General features: G+C 39.7%; 1 protein-coding gene across 3 annotated transcripts in view; it reads right to left on the bottom strand.

The window, feature by feature from the left end:
- Nucleotides 1-21,874, bottom strand: part of MYOM1 (myomesin 1) — a 184,316-nt gene that overhangs the window by 82,370 nt on the left and 80,072 nt on the right. For all 3 annotated transcript variants that reach the window (XM_024350980.3, XM_024350981.3, XM_063795530.1), the window contains 4 exons: nucleotides 18,417-18,578; nucleotides 9,207-9,348; nucleotides 5,935-6,134; nucleotides 3,445-3,501 (listed from right to left, as the gene is read on the bottom strand). In XM_024350980.3, coding sequence (XP_024206748.3) covers nucleotides 3,445-3,501; nucleotides 5,935-6,134; nucleotides 9,207-9,348; nucleotides 18,417-18,578 — 561 coding nt within the window. The remainder of the gene's footprint in view (nucleotides 1-3,444; nucleotides 3,502-5,934; nucleotides 6,135-9,206; nucleotides 9,349-18,416; nucleotides 18,579-21,874) is intronic.

Raw genomic sequence — 21,874 nt, 5'->3', positions numbered from 1 at the left:
AAAATCTACAAGGATTCAAATAACACAAAATATGTTCTATTTAATTTTCATAATATAATTAAATTAAAAACAAATAAGAGAAATATACTTGGGAAATCTGCAAATATTTAGTAACTAAATAACATACTCCAAATAATCCATGTATCAAAGAAGATATCAAAAAATTGGAAAGTATTTTGCACAAAATAAAAATGAAAACACAACAGATCAAAATGTGTGAAATACAGCTAAAGGAGTACTTAGAAAAAAATATTTAGCACTAAATGCATGCGTTATAAAAGAATACTTCAAATTAAGGACCTCAGCTTCTACCTTAAGAAACAAGAAAAAAACCCAGCAAATTAAACTCAAATAAACAGAAAAAAGGAAATAATAAAGATAAGAACAGAAATAAATAAAACTGGAAACAGAAGAAAAATATAGAAAAATCAATGAAACCAAAAGCTGTTTCTTTGGGAACATCAATAAAGTTGATAAACTTCTAGTCAGGTCAGGACAAAGGAAGTAAAACACGAATATTAGGAATGAGAGAGGTGACACCACTACAGATTCTGCAGGTATTAAAAGGATAATAAGAAAATATGAACAACTTTATGAATGAAAAAGTTTCTTGAAAGATGAAAACTATTAACTTTTACTCAAGAAAAAGTAAATAACCTGAATAGTCCTAAATTTATTTTAAAAATTGAATTTGCAGTATAAAAGCTTCCCACAACAAAACAAAACAAACAAACCAAAAAACAAACCTCCAGGCCTAGATGGCTCTGCTGGTAAATTATACTGAATGTTTAATTTAAAAAAATAATAAAAGTTAACACAAGCTCTTTCAAAAAATTAAAATAATGGTAATACTTTCCACTCAGTACCCCAATACAAAAACCAAACCAAGACTTTACTGGGAAAAACCACAGACCAATATCTTTTATGAATATAGACACAAAAATTCCTTTAAAAATTTTTAGCAAATAAACTCCAGCAATGTATAAGAAGGATAACACAGCATAATATAGAGACATTCAACCCAGGACTGTGAGGTTTAGTTTGCGTTATTTATTTTATTTCGGTTTAATAATCTAAAATTAATCAATGTAATTCAACATGTTAATGGAAAAATAAAAATCATACGATCGTCTCAATAGATACAGGAAAAGCATTTGACAAAATCCAACACTTTTTCCTAATATAAACTCTCAGAAAACCAGGAGTAGAAGAAATTTTCCTCAACTTGATAAAGGATAGCTATACAAAACCTACACTTAATGTTAGACTTAATGGTGAAAGACTGAATGCTTTCCCCCTGACATCAGGAAAAGGCAAAGATGACCAGTCTACCACTTCTATTCAACATTGTACTAAAGGTTCTAGATGGAGCAATAAGGAAAGAAAAAGAAATAAAAGGTATCCAGATTGAAAAGGAAGAAGTTAATTTATCTTTACTTATAGATGGCATAATACTGTAATAGAAAATCCATAATAAATTTCATAAAAAACCCTAATGTTTGTGAGAATTAATAAATTAGTTCAGCAAGGATGCAGGACACAAAATCAATATACAAAAATCAATTGTGTTTCTTTATACTAGCATAAAAACAAATTAAAATAAAAAACAATACCATTTACAGCATCATCAGAAATATTATATAAAAATATTGTATATCATATATAAATATATATATTATATAAAAATATATATTGTATATTATATATTATATAAAAATATTATATATTATATATTATATATATTATATAAAAATATATATTATATATAAATATATATATTATATATAAATATATATATATAAAAAGTCAGATACTCTTTTTGTCAGAGTTTGTGCAAAAACAGAAAGGCAGTAAAGAAGGTAACTTATTTTCAATTCAAACAAATCTTATTTTGATTGGAATTGATAAAAGAGGAGCAAACAAATGTATGAGATTAAATCTATAAAAATGTGCAGGACCTGCTCACTAAAACTACTACTAAGGTGAGAGAAATGAAAGCAAAGCTAAATGAATGGAGATACAGGCTATGTTCATAAATCAAAGGACTCAATGCTGTTCAGCTGAAATCCCAGCATGTTTTTTGTAGAAGTTGATAAGCTGATTTTAAAATTTTTATAGAAATGTAAAGACAGAATAGCTGAAACAACTTTGGGGGGAAAAAAACCAACACAAGATTAGAAGACTTATACTGATTTGAAGATGCTAAAATTTATATATGAAAAAATGAAGCTCAGAAAAGCTATAGTAATAAAGACAGTATGGTATTGATGGAAGGGAAAAAAAATTGACCAATAGAGATTCCAGAAATTGATCCACACATATGTAATCAATTGAATTTGACAATGGTGCCAAGACAAATTCGTTGGGTAAAGAACACTCTTTTCAATAGATATTGCTGAAATAATTTAATAGCCATATGCAAGTATGAACGATAGTAATAATTGAGGCCCTTACTTCTTGTAATGTAGAAAAAATTAATTTTAAATGCATCACAGAGTGAAAAGTAAAAACTAATGCTATAACATTTCCAGGGGGAAAAAAACAGGAAAAATACCTGGATTTGACAAAGATGCCCAATGTCACAAAAACTGGCAAATAAACACATGAAAAGATGCTCGACATTATGAGTAGAATGCAAATCAAAGCCACAAAGAAATACCACTATGAACCCACTAGAATGGCTAAAATTGAAAAGACTGGCCACACTAAGTGCTAGTGACAATGCGGGAGCAACTGGAACTCTCACGTAGGGCTGGAGGGGAAGGGAACATGGTACAATCATTTCAGAAAACAGCTGGCAGTTCCTTTAAAAATTAAGCATACACCTACCACAGAACACATCCATTCAACTCCTAGGTATTTACACAAGATATAAATGAAAGCATATGTCCACAGAAACAGTTAAGAATGTTCATAGAAGCTTTCAACAGTGAATGGATAAATACTTTGGAATGAATTGATACACACACCAACGTAGATAAGTCTCAAAATAATTATGCTGAGTAAAGAAAAACAGACAAAAATGAACATGATTCAACTGATCTACAATTGTGGACAATGTAAACTACAGTGGCAGAAAGCAGATCAGTGATGGCTGGAGATGGGGAGACATGAAAAGGAGGAATTACGAATGGGCAGGGGGAAATTTTAGGGGTGACAAATATGTTCATTATTTTGAAAATGGTGATGGTTTCATGGGTATATACATGTGTAAAATTTATCAAATTGTACATGTTACATATTTGCAGTATACCGTATGACAATTACACCTCAAGAAAGCTTTAAAAATAAAATGGGATTCTCTGACATAAGTTATTTACAATCTCCAGATATTTTAGAATGTTCTTACCCAAACTAAGCAATACACACTGCACCCTCCACAACAAAAGGCAAACTGCTTAGCAAAACATCAGCAATAGTATCTGGGGCAACCAGACTTCTTACCTGAAGGTTCTTCTTCAGTAACAATGATCTGTCCAGTCCAGGGTGCTGAGGGGCGACCTGAATAAAGACAAATATAAGATCACAAACGTTTACAAGTGTGCAATTTATCAGCTGCACTGATGAATTGGGAAAGTGGCCAGATTAGTCACAACTGGGTTTGTTACTAATAGACTTATGTGTTTTCCCATGAATGGTATCAATCATGTAGAGGGCACTGTGGGAAGCACAGCCCCGGTCCTCAAGGGACTCATAATCTGCTGGAGCCTAGAATCTGCCTGGACTGGCTGAATAGATGTTTCTGGAACTGTACTTGCACAAGCTAGGTAAGTAACCTGTGTTCATTTAACTGTTCAATATGAATCTCCTGGAACAGGTAGGCTTGCTCATCCCCTCTGAAGGATAGCATGCATTTGGGAGAAACATTTCCAGAACAATTGTAAGTCCAGTAGTTATTTATTGTCATAATAAGATGAAAGAGGAAAGGGGGTGCTGATCCTGCGGTAAAGCTCAGCAAAGCAAATTTTTCCCATTACATTTTGAAAAACATTATCTCCAAAGGAAATCAGTTGAGATCCTGAGCAAGGAAAATGAATGCTAGGGGTACAAAGTTAAAGAAGAAATTCACTTGTATGATCCCATAAACATCAGAAAGACAGAGTGGTTCTACTCTTGCACTAACCAGGGGACTTTTTGTCAGGGTTTGTGAAAAACAGAAAGGCAGTAAAGAAGGTAACTTATTTTTAGTTCAAACAAATCTTATTTTGATTGGAATTGATAAAAGAGGAGCAAACGAAAGTATGAGATGGAATTTGCAAGTTTAGAAAGGAGGGCAGGAAGTTGGAGGGTTGGTGAAAAGTGACTGAAGAGCAATCAAGGAGCCTGATGAGACACGGTTGCCAGGGAAATGGTAACATTATTATTATTATTATTATTTTCAGATGGAGTCTCGCTCTGTCGCCTAGGCTGGAGTGCAGTGGCGCGATCTCGGCTCACTGCAACCTCTGCCTCCCGGGTTCAAATGATTCTCCTGCCTCAGCCTCCCGAGTAGCTGGGATTACAGGTGCCCACCACCACGCCTGGCTAATTTTTTGTAATTTTTAGTAGAGACGGGGTTTCGCCATGTTGGCCCGGCTGGTCACGAACTCCTGACCTCAGGTGATCCACCCGCCTCGACCTCCCAGAGTGCTGGGATTACAGGTGTGAGCCACCATGCCCAGCCAGTGACATTATTTTATTTAGACTTTTACGATGCCACTACACGTACTGAAGGTAAAGAATAACATTGTGAATGTAGCACAGACCAGCAGTCCTCTACAAAGGTGATTTTGCCCTTTAGGTGACATTTGGTAGTGTCTCCATGACACTGCTGGCATCTAGTGGGTAGAGACAAGGGATGTTGCTCAGCCTCCTGCAATGAACAGGACACCCCTAGCCACCTCCCACAACAACAAAGAATTACTGGCCTAAAATGCCAGTAGGCCCAAGGTTGAGAAGCCTGGCATAAGCCTGAAATGTTACTATCCAATTCTTCTCATAATGTCATTTTACGTTCCCTATTGTTGGAGATGCCATATGGGTTTCCATGAAACAAATACAAGGCATGATTACAGGGCATGATTCATGTACCATGGTTTTGACATTAAGACTTGGAGACTACATATATTAAAAGATTATTATTATTGTTATTATTGAGACAGGGTCTTGCTCTGTTGCCCAGGCTAGAGTGCAATGCTGTAATCACAGCTCACTGCAGCCTTGACCTCCTGGGCTCCAGCGATCCTCACACCTCAGCCTCCTGAGTAGCTGGGACTTACAGCTGTGTGCTACCATGCCTGGCTTTTTTTTTTTTTTTCATTTTTTTCATTTTTTTTTTTTAAAGATGGGGTCTGTCTATGTTGCCCAGGTTGGTCTCAGAACTCCTAGGCTCAAGCAATCCTCCCACCTTAGCCTCCCCAAGTGCTGGGATTACAGGCGTGAGCCACCGCGCCAGGCCTGAAAAAATGATTTTTGACAGTCTAATATGAGAACTCAGACATAGATTAGATATAACGTTGTCTATCTGTTTTTCCTTTGATATAGAGAGACGCACTGTGCTGAGATATTAATGCTCTAAGGGTGGACTCCAAGGTAAAGAAATAGACCTTGAGCCAGAAAGAAAATTATTTTTATTATTTTTGGAATGTATAATAACAGGAATAAAAATGCTCTCCAGCCTCTTTGCTTTCATACTTCATTCCACACACAATGCCTGGAACTCAGTTTAACAACATAAATGTTTCTGAATAAAATAAAATAAAATAAAACCCTTAAGAGAATGGCTAAGGCAATGTTTGCGAAGGATTCTCCCCCTCGGATTTTCTGATGAAAAAAGGATTTCTTGTTCTTGTCTCCCTCTAGTGGAAGGGAGAGAAACAACCTTGCAATGAAGCTGATTCTTGCAGTCATTTTAAAAAGGTTTAGGGAAGGTCCTGAAAAACGAAAAGTGCTTACTTTTAAGTCTAGCTTTCTCAGCCGGATCCAGAGCGGCCACGGGCTCCGAAACTCGAGATGGGAAACCTATTCCCGTTTTATTCACAGCTCGAACTCGGAAGATATAGGAACGACCTTCGATCAATCCAGTGACAGGAAAACGAGCAAACTTCACAGGTGTGTCATTGCACTGCGACCAGCTATCTGTGCCCACCTCACACCTAAAGGAATGAGCGTGATTGACAAAAATATGAAAAGAAGTATGGCTTAATGAATATCTCCAGAGCTGCAGAATCACCCAGTTGTTTCAGATCTTCTCCCTATAAAATATCCAAGTCGGGTGTGGCTCGCTAGCTGGTGAACTGCATGCAGGCACTCCGTTTCATTCAAATGCACTGTGTCTTCTTTACCAAGAGGAAAGAAGCCTCAGGTCCTTCCTGAACTCGCAAAAAGCAGGCATCTGAGGGGCCTTGTGTAGAAAGCAGAGGGGTTTGGGGGTTGCTGGGATAAGCAGATAAATATCTCCAATCTTAGCATTGGAGAAGATCCCCAAACATCTCCCCGGCTGATGCCTTCAATTCTACCATTAGTGACTTCTTTGTCTTCTTTAGGTATTTTCTTTGAAAAACAGAGGCATTATTGAGAAAATTGGCGTCTTAAAACCTAACTATTTGCACTGTAGTTTGGAAAAGAGTTCACCATATTTTCTCACTTCATGGTCATTCCATCCTGTGTAGAGGGTAAGAAGGTTATTGTGAAGATGTTTGTTTCTTTAACAGAAGAGACTGATGACAGGTGGGGAAATGCCCAGTCCTGGCAGGGGCAGATTGAGTGGGTACTTGGAAACACTGATTTCTAATTGAGTGCTTTTACAGCAGTTGGTACCTGGGGATGGAGTGGGTCATTCCCAGCAGACAAATATGACAGCTCATATCATGCTGTTGGCCTGATCAACAAAGCTTTAGGGGTTCAACATGTGATTAAATTTTACAGCATTAGGATTAAGCAGCTCTTACTTTTTTTATGAGCAGAGTGCTGTACTTTTAGTTCATATCATTTCCCCAACATGGGCTCTATGTCCAAAATGTGTAATTCCCAAATGATTCTCAGGGGCGTGGGGGTTGCCAGTGGCAGGACAGAGGTGGCTGGTGTGGGGGGTTTATCTCCCCTCCTCACAATCACCTTCCTCTCTTTGATATGGACAATAGACAATTTCCTTATGTAAAGTGGAATAGACAACTTCCTCACTTTCCTTATGTAAAGTGCTGTCAAATGTGGCTTCAATCCCTGCCTTCCATCATTTCCCCTAATCCTCCTTGGTAGAAATTCTGGAGCTGCTAGGGGTTTGGCGAGGTGGGGCTGTGGCAGAAGCTGATAGGGCCAGGACAATTCTTCAATCTACACCTGTCTCCAGAGATTCTGCCAGGACTCAGCCTCTTCTCTGTGCAGATACTGCTATGGTGACCCAGTGACACTAGAGCATCCTTCCTAACCTCATGTGGGCAGAAAGAAAGGTGGAACTCACTGCTCCTGACACTTTCCGCAGCACGTTGGAGCAGAAAGAACACAAACCTACAGCCAGGCTCACATCTGAATTCTAGTTCTGCTACTTATTACCCGCGTGATCTTAGGTGAGTTAGTGCTTCCTCACTGATATGTGGTCTTGGGCCTCATTTCCTACTTGAAATAATAGCAACGACCTTAAAGGGTGGTTATGGGTTAGTGGTTAATATATGCGAAGTGTTTAGAACAGTGCCATGCACACAGTAAATGCTTAATAAATAATAGCCACAAGGTGGGTATTTTCACTATGACTAAGGCCAGAGGAGAACAAAATGTACTTATTGTCCCTGGCCTTTCACTGGTCAAAGTTTAAAAATCCCCTGGAAATGTGCCAAAGACAATAAAGCACAAAAAAGAATATATCCAAACCTTCACAATTCATCACTACTAAATGATGAAATGTTGTGGAAGCATTAGTTCACATGGATGGTTAAATAGTATATAATTCATTAGAAATATTTCTTACAAACAGTTCTGAGCACAATTGCATGTATTTATGTACTGCGAAGTTCAACATACGCTTGGTGCAAACCCATTGTGCTAATATGACACAGATTATCCATCTCTAGTGATTTCTACAATGAGATTTCATTGCTCAAAAATGAAAAGAGAATTGGAACAATGATCTGAATAGAAACCAAGTCAGAGAACAATGTTATTTAGGCCAAATCTAAATTTGCTGTCTGTATTGTCCAAACTCATGTCATAATTAATGTGTAAAGCCCAGTTACTATAAATATCAGAGCCTCTAAGTTTTGGAGAATATAGACAAGAACTTATAGATAGTGAATAATTTGCTTCTATTGATTTTTTGTTGTTACTTCTTTGTATAACTTGAAAACACATCCTGAGGTAGAAATAAGACTTTGGTAGTATTACCAAAGTAAATATTCTTAAATTATTGACATATTAGGAATATGGACATTATGCTGAATTCCAATGATTTCATTTCCAAGGTGGCCTCTATGAGGTCTACAAATTCATAGCATTCTTGCCAAATTAGTGACATAAGCTGGTAGCCAAATTAAAAAAAATTCATCTTTGGAATTTAGGTAAATATTTAATTCATTTTTGGAACTTTTACCTAAATTCCAAAAAAGAATTTTTTGAATTTGACTACCACCTCATGTTACTAATTTGGCAAGAATGCTATGAATTCGTAGACCTAATAGAGACCTAACAGAGGCCATCTTGGAAATGAAATATATATATATATATATATATATATATATATATATATATCTACCTACCTATTTACCTAAGTTCCAAAGATGAATTTTGTGACACTGTGATATGAGCTGTCACATTTGTCTGCTGGGGAGTGACTCACTCCATCTGCAGGTACTAACTGCTATAAAAGCACTCAATTAGAAATCAGCCTTTCTAAGTACCTACTCAATACACACACACACACACACACACACACACACACATATTTATAATGGGTATATATACCCATTTTATAAATATATGTAGGTACCATTATATGTATGTGTATATATGCATGTATGTATATGTGTGTGTAGATATATACATACAGAGAGAAAGAGAGAGCGAGAGACTGAGACAGAGACAAATAGAGAAAAAGAAAGATGAAGAGAGATACAGAAATAGAAACAGGAGGAGAGGAAAGCCAGAAAAGAAAATATTTCCACTAGAAATGATGGGAGAAATCAAGCACGCATCTCTATGACCAAATAACTGTAATTGATGTTAGCCTAAGCACTAACTTATCAATAAAATATCCGAGAATAGGACTCCCTCCATCGACAGCTGGCTGTTTCCAGGAGATGATGATATAATCTTTGTTGGCCTCCAAGCACTTCACATCCAAGGGAGCAGCTGGGGCTCCTTCAATCTCTGCATCAGCATCTGTGGAGACAGAGAAGGATCCCATTAACCCTCTCAGACATGCTGTCAGTCGGCAGGCAGGTCTCAGCGCACACGCTTCTTACCACATCATCACAGTGGCTCAATCTTTGGCCCCAACGCAGCAAGCATCAAATCTTGCTGGTTTTTTTTTTGAGACGGAGTCTCACTCTGTCACCCAGGCTGGAGGGCAGAGGTGTGATCTCAGCTCACTGCAAGCTCCACCTCCCGGGTTCACGCCATTCTCCTGCCTCAGCCTCCTGAGTAGCTGGGACTACAGGCACCCGCCACCACGCCCAGCTAATTTCTTTTTGTATTTTTGGTAGAGATGGGGTTTCACCGTGTTATCCAGGATGGTCTTGATCTCCTGACCTTGTGATCCGCCCGCCTCGGCCTCCCAAAGTGCTGGGATCACAGGCGTGAGCCACCGCACCCGGCCAAATCTTGCTATTTGTTGACCAACATAACAATGTGTGTTTTTCACCTTCAGCAGGAAGAACATTGTGTCAGAAAATAGAAAGTGCTCTGAAAAGAACCCATGACCTTTGCCTCATGGTCCTTGCGGCCCAAAATGTTCCAAAAGAAAATTAATATAGAGATGCTGAAGATTGCATTCAGACAAGTCAGTTGTGCCAGAAAGTCTGTTCTCATGACATTGATTGTGCAACGTTGCTAAGAAAAACTAAGAAAGGCTCCCAAGGGAGACAAATACCCCTTCTGGAGGCATCCACAAGAAAATACGAGTCATAGAGCTTTGCCAGTCCCTAGGCAAGACACTACCATTTTGAAAGAGAAAACATTCGTTTTAATCAAATGATTGTTACCAAACTGAAGACACTTAGGAAAAGAACTCCAATGCAATACTCACATCTGAGCTTAGTTTATCTGAGTTTAGTAAAAGTCCGGGATAATACAAGAAACACTACAATCCCTTTTTATGAAATGGGATCCCCTGACCACACGGCCCCTCAGGCACAGCTAAATTAGTGAATCAGGGCTGTTTATAGGAGGGAGAAAAGGGGGAATGAAAATATTCAGTTAGTAACCTTTTAAGTGAGAATAATTAAGACAAGAGGCAGGGTCCCTGGGGGTGGAGGCCCACATTTGCCAATTCCTCCTGACATTTGACCAACGCTTTCATAAACGGAGTTAGTAGAAGAGGCCGAGACATGCAGGAGCCACTCACTCAAGGGAAAGCACCCACGTCGACCAAACGAACACTTTCTTTCCCTATGATCTACATTCTGTAACTCTTATGAGTTACAAGAACATTTGATAACATAGCAGAAATATTTGTCTACTTCTGCATTTAATAGATTTGCATTATCTGTGAAGAGCTCAGGCCACTTGGGTTTTGAACATTCTGTTTCTTGCTCTGTGAACCAGCAGGAAAGCATCTAGGCAAATATCTCCTGCAGAAGTGCTATAGGAGAATGTAACTAACTCATTGTGCCTAAAACTTAATGCAGAATCTCTGCGTGCCACTCAGTGGGAAATGAGCATTTTGATGAGGAGACACTTCTTTCTTTCTTTTTTTTTTGAGACGGAGTCTCGCTCTGTCTCCCAGGCTGGAGTGCAGTGGCACGATCTCGGCTCACTGCAAGCTCCGCCTCCCGGGTTCACGCCATTCTCCTGCCTCAGCCTCCTGAGTAGCTGGGACTACAGGCGTGCACCACCTATGCCCGGCTAATTTTTTTTTTGTATTTTTAGTAGAGATGGGGATTCACCGTATTAGCCAGGATGAACTCCTGACCTTGTGATCCGCCCGCCTCGGCCTCCCAAAGTGCTGGGATTATAGGCGTGAGCCACCGCGCCCGGCGAGACACTTCTTTCCTTCCAGGCTTTCAGAGCACTGGATGGCGGAGAGTGGGGCTGCTGATGGCAAAGGCAGAGCAGAGCTGCAGAGGAGGTGGGGATGCTGAGGCTGACATGCTTGGGCTGCAAAAGAGGCATTGCTAGAAAGCCATCAGCTACAAGAGAGATAGCTGGCAACCTCTAGCCATGTCCTTTTGCTAACAGCCTATACCACAACAACCAGGAGCCCCTGCATTGATAGAGCAGAGCTCAGTGAGCTGGGCATCCATGGCATAGATGCACGATGGCAGGAATACACTGTAATGGAGCCTGGCAGACAGCAGGCATTCAGGGAGCCATTGTTCAGCATTTGTATAGCATTGCTTGGAACTGAGGTGGGCTTGACAATCTTCCAAGTTACTCAGGCATTCATTCTTTCATTCATTCATTCTCTCATTCATTCATTCAGTACTCTTCTAGGTGTTAACTGCAAAAGTTAAAAAATAAGGATCCTAGCTGGGTGCAGTGGGTCACGCCTGTAATCCTAGCACTTTGGGTAGATCACTTGAGCCTAGGAATTCAAGAGCAGCCTGGGCAACATGGTGAGACTCTGTCTCTATGCATTTTTAAAAAAATAGCCAGGTGTGGTAGTGCGGGCGTATGTTTCCAGTTACTTGAGAGGCTGAGGGAAGAGGATTGCTTGAGCCTGGGAGGTAGAGGCTGCAGTAAGCTATGATTGCGCCACTACACTCCAGCCTGGGTGACAGAGCAAGACCTTGTCTCCAAAAATAATAACAATAATAATAATAATCCTTCTTTTTCTCAAGAAGCTACGATATAGTGTGAGAAACAAAACATACTTGGGATGACAAGAGGCAGCTGTGAAGCAAGGAAACATAGTATTTGGCTTCTAGCAGCTGCTACACAGTGTGGGGCCCACAGCACCCTTCAGACAACATTAATCCTCTTCTACGCCTCTGCCCTTCCCTCTCCCAGCCCTCCAAATAGCCAAACTTTTTGTAAGTTTGATTATTAGAGCAAAGATTAGCCTACTACTCTTTATAGTTTGACCTCTGACACAGACTATTAATAACTTTTTGCAAAATGTAAGTAATTCTATTGTCTTTATTTTAAAAGTATTATATATATTTTATATGAACTATATGATAATCAAAAAATATGTTAAAATCCCTTTTTTACAACCCAGAGATAACTACTATTAACATACTGGCCTAAATCTTTCTAGACTTTTATTCTATATTTATAAACTCAGAAATGATTATTTTTGAAACAAAGTGATTGTACTATATAGTTTCATGTAAGCTGTTTTTTCTTGATATATTTCCATATCAATACATGTGGGTAGACATTGGTTTTCATTGCTGTGTGGTATGTCATCGTTTCATGGAGCATCTATTATACTTTACTCTACAACTTGCATATTGGTGAATATCTATATGTCTTCCAATTTTCCCCCAAACATTTTTTTCACCTCTGTCCCCTTAGTTCTTAGAACTAGAATTGTTGGAAATGTGTGTTTTTGATATTTAATGGCAAAGAGCCTGAGAAAAGTTGAACCAATTTATACTCACCAGCCACTGCAGCAGTGCCTGTTCCTCCATTCCTTTACCCCAGTGGATTTCAAAAAACTTTACATCTTTTCAATATGATAGGAAAAACAATCTCATTTCAATTTTTTTCTTTCTTTCTTTTTTTGAGATAGGGTCTCACTCTGTGGCCCAGGCTGGAGTGCAGTGAGGCAATCATAGTTCCCGGTGGCTTTGACCTCCCAGACTCAAGCTCTCCTCCCTCTTCAGCCTCCCAAGTAGCTAGGATTATAGGCATACTCCACTATGCCCAGCTAATTTTTTTATTTTTTGTAGAGACAGGGTCTCACTGTGTTGCCCAGGCTGGTCTTAAACTCCTGGGCTCAAGTGATCCTCCCACCTGGGCCTCCCAAAGTGCTGGGATTACCGGCATAAGCCACTGTGCCCAGCCTCATTTCAATTTTCATTGTTTTGATTGCTAATGAAAATTTTTTCATATACTTATTTGCCATTTTCAATTCTTCTTTCATGACATTTTAATGACATCCTTTATCACTTTATTATTTCTCTGTCTCTTTCTCTCTGCATGAGAGAGAGCGAGAGAAACAGACAGTGTGAAAAAAAAGAAAAGAGAAAGAGAAGGAAAGAATACATCAAAGCCTCAAGGAATATGTAATAAAATGATAACACTGGATACCTGTGGGTGGCAGACTTATGGATGGCTTTACTTTTTATTTGTTAAATTTATATTATCTATTTTTTTCACAATGAACACATATTATCTATGTAATAAAATCTTGGCCAAATGTGTACAGCTCTTTACAATGTGTTTCTGCAGACATATGGTGCTTTATACACTGATCGTTCTGGTGTGGAAGCTGTTTTCTAAGCTGTAAGAATATCAGAGCTCCAAAACAATGCCCTGAAGTGACCTCGTGCAGCTCAACGAATACAAAGTTTTTTTAAAAATAAAATATTATTTAAGCAATGGCAGTTTCTTACAAAGTTAAACACAAATTTACCATATGACCTAGCAATTCCACTTGTAGGTAGATACCCAAGAGAAATGAAGATATAGGCCTATAAATATGAACACACATGATTATAATAACCAAAGAGTGAAAACAATCGCACTGTCCATCAGCGGGTGAACGTATAGGCAAAAGGATGCATATCGATGTATTGGAATGCAATTTAATAGAAAAAGGAACAACATGTCTTACAACATGAATGAACCTCAAAACATGTAAAGCCAAAGAAGGCCGACATAAAAAACCATAGAGATCCAGAAATGTCCAGAAAGACAAATCTATAGAGATAGAAAGTGAATTAGTAGTTGCGGGAGACTAGACTGGCTATGGGAGAGGGAAATAGGGAGGAGAAATCTTTTTGGGGTGATGTAAATTTTCTTTCTTTTCCTTCCTTCCTTCCTTCCTTCCTTCTCTCCTTCCCTCCTTCCTTCCCTGCCTGCCTGCCTTCTCTCTCTCCCTCTCTTCTTTTTTCTTCTTCTCCTGCTTCTTCTTCTTCTCCTTCTCCTCCTCCTCCTTCTTCTCCTCCTCCTCCTTCTTCTTCTTCTCCTCCTCCTTCTTCTTCTCCTCCTCCTCCTTCTTCTTCTCTTCCTCCTCCTCCTCCTTCTCCTCCTTCCTTTCCCTTCCCTTCCTTTCCTTTTCTTCTCTCTCTCTTTTTTTTCTTTCTTTTTTTTGAGACAGGATCTCGTTCTGTCACCCAAGCTGGACTGCAGTGGTGCAATCACCAGTCATTGCAGCCTCGACCTCTTGGGCTCAAGCAATCCTTTCACCTCAGCCTCCTGAGTAGCTGGGACTACAGGCATGCACCACACCCAGCTAATTGTTTTCAGTTCTTGTAGAGATGGGGTCTTGCTATGTTGCCCATGCTGGTCTCACACTCCTGGGCTCCTATCTTGGCCTCCCAAAGTGCTGGGATTACAGGCATGAGCCATTGTACCTGGTCAACATTTTCTAAAAGTGGAGTGTGGGTAATGGTTGCCCAACTCTGTAAATATACTAAAAAGCACCAAATTGTATACTTAACATGAGTGAACTTTATGGTATATAAATTATATCTCAAAAATATGCTTTTAAAAACCTAATATATATCATTTAAAATACATTTATAAGTGAAATCTTTTTCTAAAGATTGTAAAATTCACAATGCAATTGCTGAAATTTACCTTTCCAATTTTGCCTTTTCTATTTATCTTTTCAATGCTCTCACATCAACCTCTGATAAACTGAGAATCTTTCCATTTCCTTAATTTGTGGATTTGAAAGCTGGCTTAAGTATAAATTTTAAATTGGAACACCTTCGCCCCATCCATAGTTAGTAACGTGGAGTCTGGCCTAAACCTGGCAAAGAGGCACCATTCTGGGTGTGGGCGCTGAGAAATGTTGAGGAACCCTAGACTGGGTCAGGGTTCCTAGAAAAAGTTCATGAAGGAAGGACCATAGCATGACAAAGGTTTTTGGAATAGCCAGCGATGTTCTCTGGCTCTGGTAAAACAACGGAAAGTGGAAGCAAAGACTTAGCTTAGTTCATCCTCATCTAGCCAGGTTGATCCTGGTGATTTGGCTAAATGAACGCACTTGCTAATTGCAGTGTGTCGGTTCTCACTGCAATTTTCCCAGAAGGCCAGCTCCTGTCTTCCCTGACGATATAGACTTTTTCATGATGCCTTTGTGGTGGAGAAAGCCTTATATGCTTTTCAGATGTTTAGATATTCAGGTATCTATACCAGTTGCCGGTCTGGGACAGAATTTAGTGGTCATTTTTACTGTTCAATGCTGATGTGGTGTGGCCTGCTAACTGTCCCCAGCAATCATTCTTCCTGCTTCCTTTTAGTACTAGGACCCCTGAGCGTTAGCAGGAAACATGGCTGGCTAACAAGAGACAGTACATGCTAGCTCCCCTCACTGTGAAGTGTCTGCATGTGCTAAGTGTGCACTAAGCAGAAGTGATGAGGGCAATTCGGCCTCTGCCCCTCCACTCCCTTTCTTTCTCCTCCCCATAGGCTGGGATGAGAACCTGGGACAGTACCCCAGGGCACAGTGCAATAACAACATAGAGGGGACCTAGGAAGAGGCATCTGGATCATACCCAACTTTCACATACAGGAGAGAAACAAATCTTTTGTTATTTCATTTCAGCAGCTTAGTCTAGATCCTAGTTAAAATCCTGGGTTAGCCACTGGAAGACCTATAACCTAGTTCCACTTCTGCTTCTAATTAACTGAAGATTTTGGTAAATTACTGTACTTTTTTGAACCTCAGTTTCTGCATCATAAAATTAAGGGGTTGTACTAGGATGAGAATTCTAACATTTTTTGAGCCATCGACCCCTTTGACAAGCCGGTAAAGCCTAGAGGTCCTTCTGAGAGTAATGCATTTACACACATAAAATAAAACTCATGTGATTACCAGAAAACCTAAATATATTGAAATACAGTTCTAATCATAGACCTTTTGGAAGTCTGTGGATCCCAGTTGAGTACTCAAAATGTTTATGAGTTTATGACTCTATTTAGTGTAAGAGAGATAAAAATGAGCTAGTCTACCTGCATTGTTTATATTTTAAATTTTCTCTATATTATGATGCTTTAACATCTTAGACACCTTTCTGGCTAAGGAGGGCCTGCCTTCCTGAGGCGAGCCAATTCTTAGGGCCCAGAGGGGAGCATGACTGATATGCAAACTAGCCACTTCAGCCACACCTCCTTTATCTGGCCTGTAGAACCCAGGAAACAATATTGTTCTGCCTTAATCATCCCCGGGGCCAGATACCAGGCAAGTAGGTACCACACCTGTAACTTACAGCCTACTGAAATTATTTGAACTAGCCGATCCTAACTTGTTTACTTGCCCTGCTTTCCCTACCCAAGGAAACTCCAATAAAGGGCTTGGTCTAGGCACTCCTTTGCTCCTCCTGCCCCTTCTGACTCATGACTGACACTGGCACTTTCCCACGTGTCCCAGCTGTTCCTGTTCTAGGACCTGTGAGTATTATAAACATTGTTTTCTTGTGCCTCTCCTGGATCTCTTCTTATGACTGCACCTGACTAATCATGCCATAAAAAAACACAGAACACTACCCTGGTAGCCTAAAAGTGCTAATGGTCTTCCCAAGTGCTAGGATCCCGTGGAGGAATAATATTCCACATGTGCATATCCAATCCATTTAAGACACCACTGAAAAGGCCGGGTGCGGTGGCTCACGCCTGTAATCCCAGCACTTTGGGAGACCGAGACCGGTGGATCACGAGGTCAGGAGATCAAGACATCCTGGCTAACACGGTGAAACCCCATCTCTACTAAAAATACAAAAAAATTAGCCAGGCATGGTGGTGGGCGCCTGTAGTCCCAGCTACTCGGGAGGTTGAGGCAGGAGAATGGTGTGAACCCAGGAGGCGGAGCTTGCAGTGAGCCGAGATCAAGCCACTGCACTCCAGCCTGGGTGACTGAGACTCCCACTCAAAAAAAACAAAAAACAAAAAACCACACACCACTGAAAAAAAGAAAGACTCCTAAAGTCAACAATTTTGGTTTGTCTCAAGAATTAAGCTGAAACCCCTTGCTTCCTAGTTCATCAAAACAGAGGCTATAAAGTTCAGTTATGGGCCAAGGGACCTGAAATGAAATAATAAATTTACTCTCTGAAATACACATTAAAGACTTACACCCAAAATAACAGATCCCTCTTTTGCAGCAGCTTCCTTAAACTGAGATGGCTGGTATCATTAGGATTTAGCATCTCCACTGGAACAGTCATAGGGAACTGTACTAGTGGCTCCCTGAAGACGAAGAAAGTCCTGATATTAATGATGGAAACATGGTCTGGAAAATGGTGACTTTTGAGTTGGTGCCCTCAGGGCTCACCTTTTACACTAGGTCTACTTTTTTTTTTGTTTTTCTTTTGAGACAGGGTCTCACTCTGTCACCCAGGCTGGAGTGCAGTGGCATAATCTCAGCCAACTTGAACTTCTGCCTGCCAGGCCCAAGCCATCCTCCCACTCCAGCCTCCCAAGTAGCTGAGACTACAAGCGCGCACCACCATGCCCGGCTAATTTTTTGTATTTTTTGTAGAGATGGGATTTTACCATGTTGCCCAGGCTGGTCTTGAACTCCTGAGCTCAAGTGATCCACACATCTCAGCTTCCTAAAGTGCTGGGATTACAGGCATGAGCCACCGGGCCTAGGTCTATTTTATTGGAAACGAATATATTCTTATTCAATGTAATCTGCAAGAATTTCCTTTTTCTTTTCTTTCTTTTGTTTTGTTTTGTTTTGTTTCATTTTGTTTTGTTTTTTGAGACGGGGTCTTGTTCTATCACCCAGGCAGGAGTGCAGTGGTGCAATCACAGCTCACTGCAGCCTTGACTTCTCGGGCTTGAGTGATCCTCCCTCTTCAGCCTCCCAAGTAGCTGGGACCACAGGTGCATGCCGCCATGCCCAGCTAATCAAAAAAAAATTTTTTTTTGTAGAAATGGGTTCTTGCCTACGTTACTAGGCTGGTCTTGAATCCCTGGGTTCAAGAGATCCTCCCACCTTGGCCTCCCAAAGTGCTGGGATTACAGGCGTGAGACATCGCACCCTGCCAGAATTTTGAAATGACTCTTCCATCATTATGAAACACGTTTGAACTGTTTTGTAATCAAAAACTGCTTTGGCTTCAGTGTACTAAATATTGTTAGGTGTTTTGTTTTTTGCTAGGACTTACCTCGAACAAAGACGTAAGCACTATATTGTTCATAATATTCTCCCATCCGTACACGGATTGTATAGAGGCCTTCATCTTCTTTGTTGAGATGGGAAAATGTCAGCGTTGCCCGCTCTCCACTCCAAAGTGTTTGCACCCATTTTGATGGAGAAAGAGGTACTCCTAGAAATATTTTAAAAGTAAGCAAATTAACTTATTTTTGTTTTATAACTTCCTTCTTGTCTCCCCTCCATTCCTCTCCTTAGCCTTTTCTATAATGAAAGTAATTTAACTACTAGAGGAAGTCTCTAGGACTTTGAGCCATCCTGATATGTTTACATTGGTAAAAATACTGGACCAAAAGTAAGGGGATAAGGGGCAGACACATAATCCGCAGGGGCCTCGTGTAAAATTACATTACAAGGCCCCTTGTTCAAAAAGCAGAGAAAAAGTGCAATTAAAGGTGCTAAAATATGTCTTCTTCCTTTAAAAATATTTTATTACTTATAGTAATGTAATAGGGGTAATACAAGTTGCAAAAAATTGTATTTTGGTGCCATAATTGTATATGCAATCAATAATAATACGTTACTAGTAGGAGACCTTGATTGATAATAAGATATTGCTGTCTGCTTTTCTGCAAATTCATTTATTAGTCATCAAAATTTATACTTTTAGCAACTTCATTTTAAATCAATATAATCAAAAGCAACATCAGTAACTATTTATAAATGCAAGCTCATGAATTAATTCCCATAATTTTTTAGAAGGACCTTTCTGCTGATGTAACTGTTACTGAAGCTGTTAAGAAAGTTATATAGGCTATGACAACATTGGGTTAACCTTCTGAGAAACTATTTCAAAATATAAATTTTAGTAATCTAGAACTGATGACTCCAGATTCTAGAACCTAGAATAAAGGGACAATCTAGAATCTAGAATAAAGGGACAATTATTCTAAAAAGATTTAACTCTTCATACAAATCAGTTTCATGTAAATCTCTATTTAATTTTAAGTGTGAATTTATACAGTTTCATTTTAATGCTTTGTCCAATATGGCTTTAACCTGTGGAGGTGATACTACAAGCCGAACATGATTTCATGATTTGTATAAAATTCAGGATGCCTGTTTCTGTATTCTATTACTGTATCTTCAATTATAAGTGGTAATTTTAAAACGGTCTTCCTTGTTAATAATAGGCTTATCCAAAGTTTCATATGAAAATGTTCTTTTCCATCAAATGCTACAATCTTTAAATGTAACTTCTAATTCTAAGCCTCAAAACCAGAGATTCAAACCTCCTTGAAGAATTCTAATAACTGCCTTATGTGCTTTATTGAAGTGTCTACATGTACACTTTTATTTTATAATATTTTAGTGACAAAATTTACTGTCCTATTGCCAGCAGTTCCTGTCCCCATGCTCAGGCCAGGAGTTAATATTTGTGCAGATCCCACAGAGCTGAGTTCTGGGGAAGGCCAGGCAATCTGTCCCCACACTGTGTGTCCCTATGCTGCCTCCATGCCGAGCCCCTTCTCTCCTCTGCAGCCATGGGACCCATCACCACTGCTACTGCTGCTGGTGCCACCACCATTGCTAATTCCAGTCTGGCCTTAGGTCCTGGTCTCTTTCATCACCTTGGAATGCCATGGTGCCACAGACTGCCCCAAGTGCTCATGTGCACAACTGAAGACCACACCTGCAGCTTGGTGCTCACACTGCCTACTACCCACTGCCCACTGTGCCCAGGAGCCTGCACCTATATTTGTCTGCACTGCCATTCCCGTATTTCCTCCGATCATGTGCATGTGCCATAGTCCCACTGGACTCCATGTATAAAACACAAGATCAAAGATAAAGTGATTATGAACTTCAAGGGGTGACAGCAGAGCATTAAATGAAGCCCAGATCTCTTGGTCCTGTAAAATGGCACCGTTCACAGGCCCAAAAAGTCAGCTCTGGAGAGGAGCTATATTTCAGTCTGATCTCTTTCTATCTCAAGTCTTTTTTTTTTTTTATTTTTTTAATTTGAGGCGGCATCTCAGTCTGTCATCCAGGCTAGAGTGCAGCGGTGTGATCTCAGCTCATTGCAACCTCCGCCTCCCGGGTTCAAGCGATTATAGTGCCTCAGCCTCCTGAGTAGCTGGGATTACAGGCATGCACCACCACGCCTGGCTAATTCTTTTTTTGTTTCGTTTTGTTTTTTTAGTAGATATGGGGTTTTACCAGGTTGGCCAGGCTGGTCTCAAACTCCAGACCTCAAGTGATCTGCCCACCTCAGCCTCCCAAAGTGCTGGGATCACAGGCCTGAGCCACCGTGCCCAGCTCAGTCTGATCTCTTTCACTAACTAATTATGTAACTTTCAGGGAAATTACTTAACCTCTCCGTGCCTTTGTTTTTTTACCTGAACAAAATGGAGTTTGAATAATAAATAGTCATACAAATAATAGTAATAAAGTACCTTATAGGACAATACCGCAAGGCATTATCATTTACTATTTTTTCTTTCATTTTTCTGTATTTTTCCAAAATTTATTTTCTAAAACAACTAAACAGAAAAATTATATGATAATCTTACTAGTACACTACTAAATATGTCTGAAATTTTAAAGTTTTTAAGAGCTTTAAAACATAATCGTCTCTATAAATAAACCTAGAGAAAACTTTAAGATAAATTAAAAGGGATGATGAAAGTCCCTAGGCCTTATTCATTGCTCTCTCCACGACACATCTTCTATTAGCTAGGAGCTAGCATGGGCCTCGCAGATATGTATGTACAGGCAAATTCAATTTCTTAAATTTCAATGCTTTTTTCAATACCTAGGCATAAAGGGAGGCAGACAAGTCAGAGAGGCTTTTTGTCTGTGTTAGACCTAATACAGACAATATAAAAGGAGGCACATGGTAGTGAAAAGATCTCCAGTCTTAGAGTAAACACCAGCAGGTCTGGAGGTCTCCCGTGGCAAGAATTTGACTGTGTGATTTGGGGCAATCCCTTATTCTCTTCAGACAGTTTCTATATCTTGGTCTATTCTATGAGATACTCTAGTATAGAAACTTAGTGTATTTGGACCTGAGATTTATTGTTATTTTATTTTATGTTTTTTGTTTTGTTTTGTTTTGAGATGGAGTCCCGCTCTGTAGCCCAGGCTGGAGTGCAATGGCGCAATCTTGGCTCACTGCAACTTCTGCCTTCTGAGTTCAAGCGATTCCCCTGCCTCAGCCACGCAAGTAGCTGGGACTACAGGTGTGCACCACCACGCCCGGCTAATTTTTGTATTTTTTGGTAGAGACAGGGTTTCACCATGTTGGCCAGGCTGGTCTCAAACTCCTGACCTCAGGTGATCTGCCCACTTCAGCCTCCCAAAGTGCTGGGATTACAGGTGTGAGCCGCTGTGCCCGGCCTATTGTTATTTTAGAAATAGCATTATTTTTCAAGTCTAATGCTTCAACTCATCAACTTGTTTTGATAGCTT

Source organism: Pan troglodytes, chromosome 17 (assembly GCF_028858775.2).
Source record: "Pan troglodytes isolate AG18354 chromosome 17, NHGRI_mPanTro3-v2.0_pri, whole genome shotgun sequence".
Classification (NCBI taxonomy): domain Eukaryota; kingdom Metazoa; phylum Chordata; class Mammalia; order Primates; family Hominidae; genus Pan; species Pan troglodytes.
The sequence above is the reverse complement of the archived record's forward strand: the minus strand, read 5'-3'. Positions and strand labels throughout refer to the sequence as shown.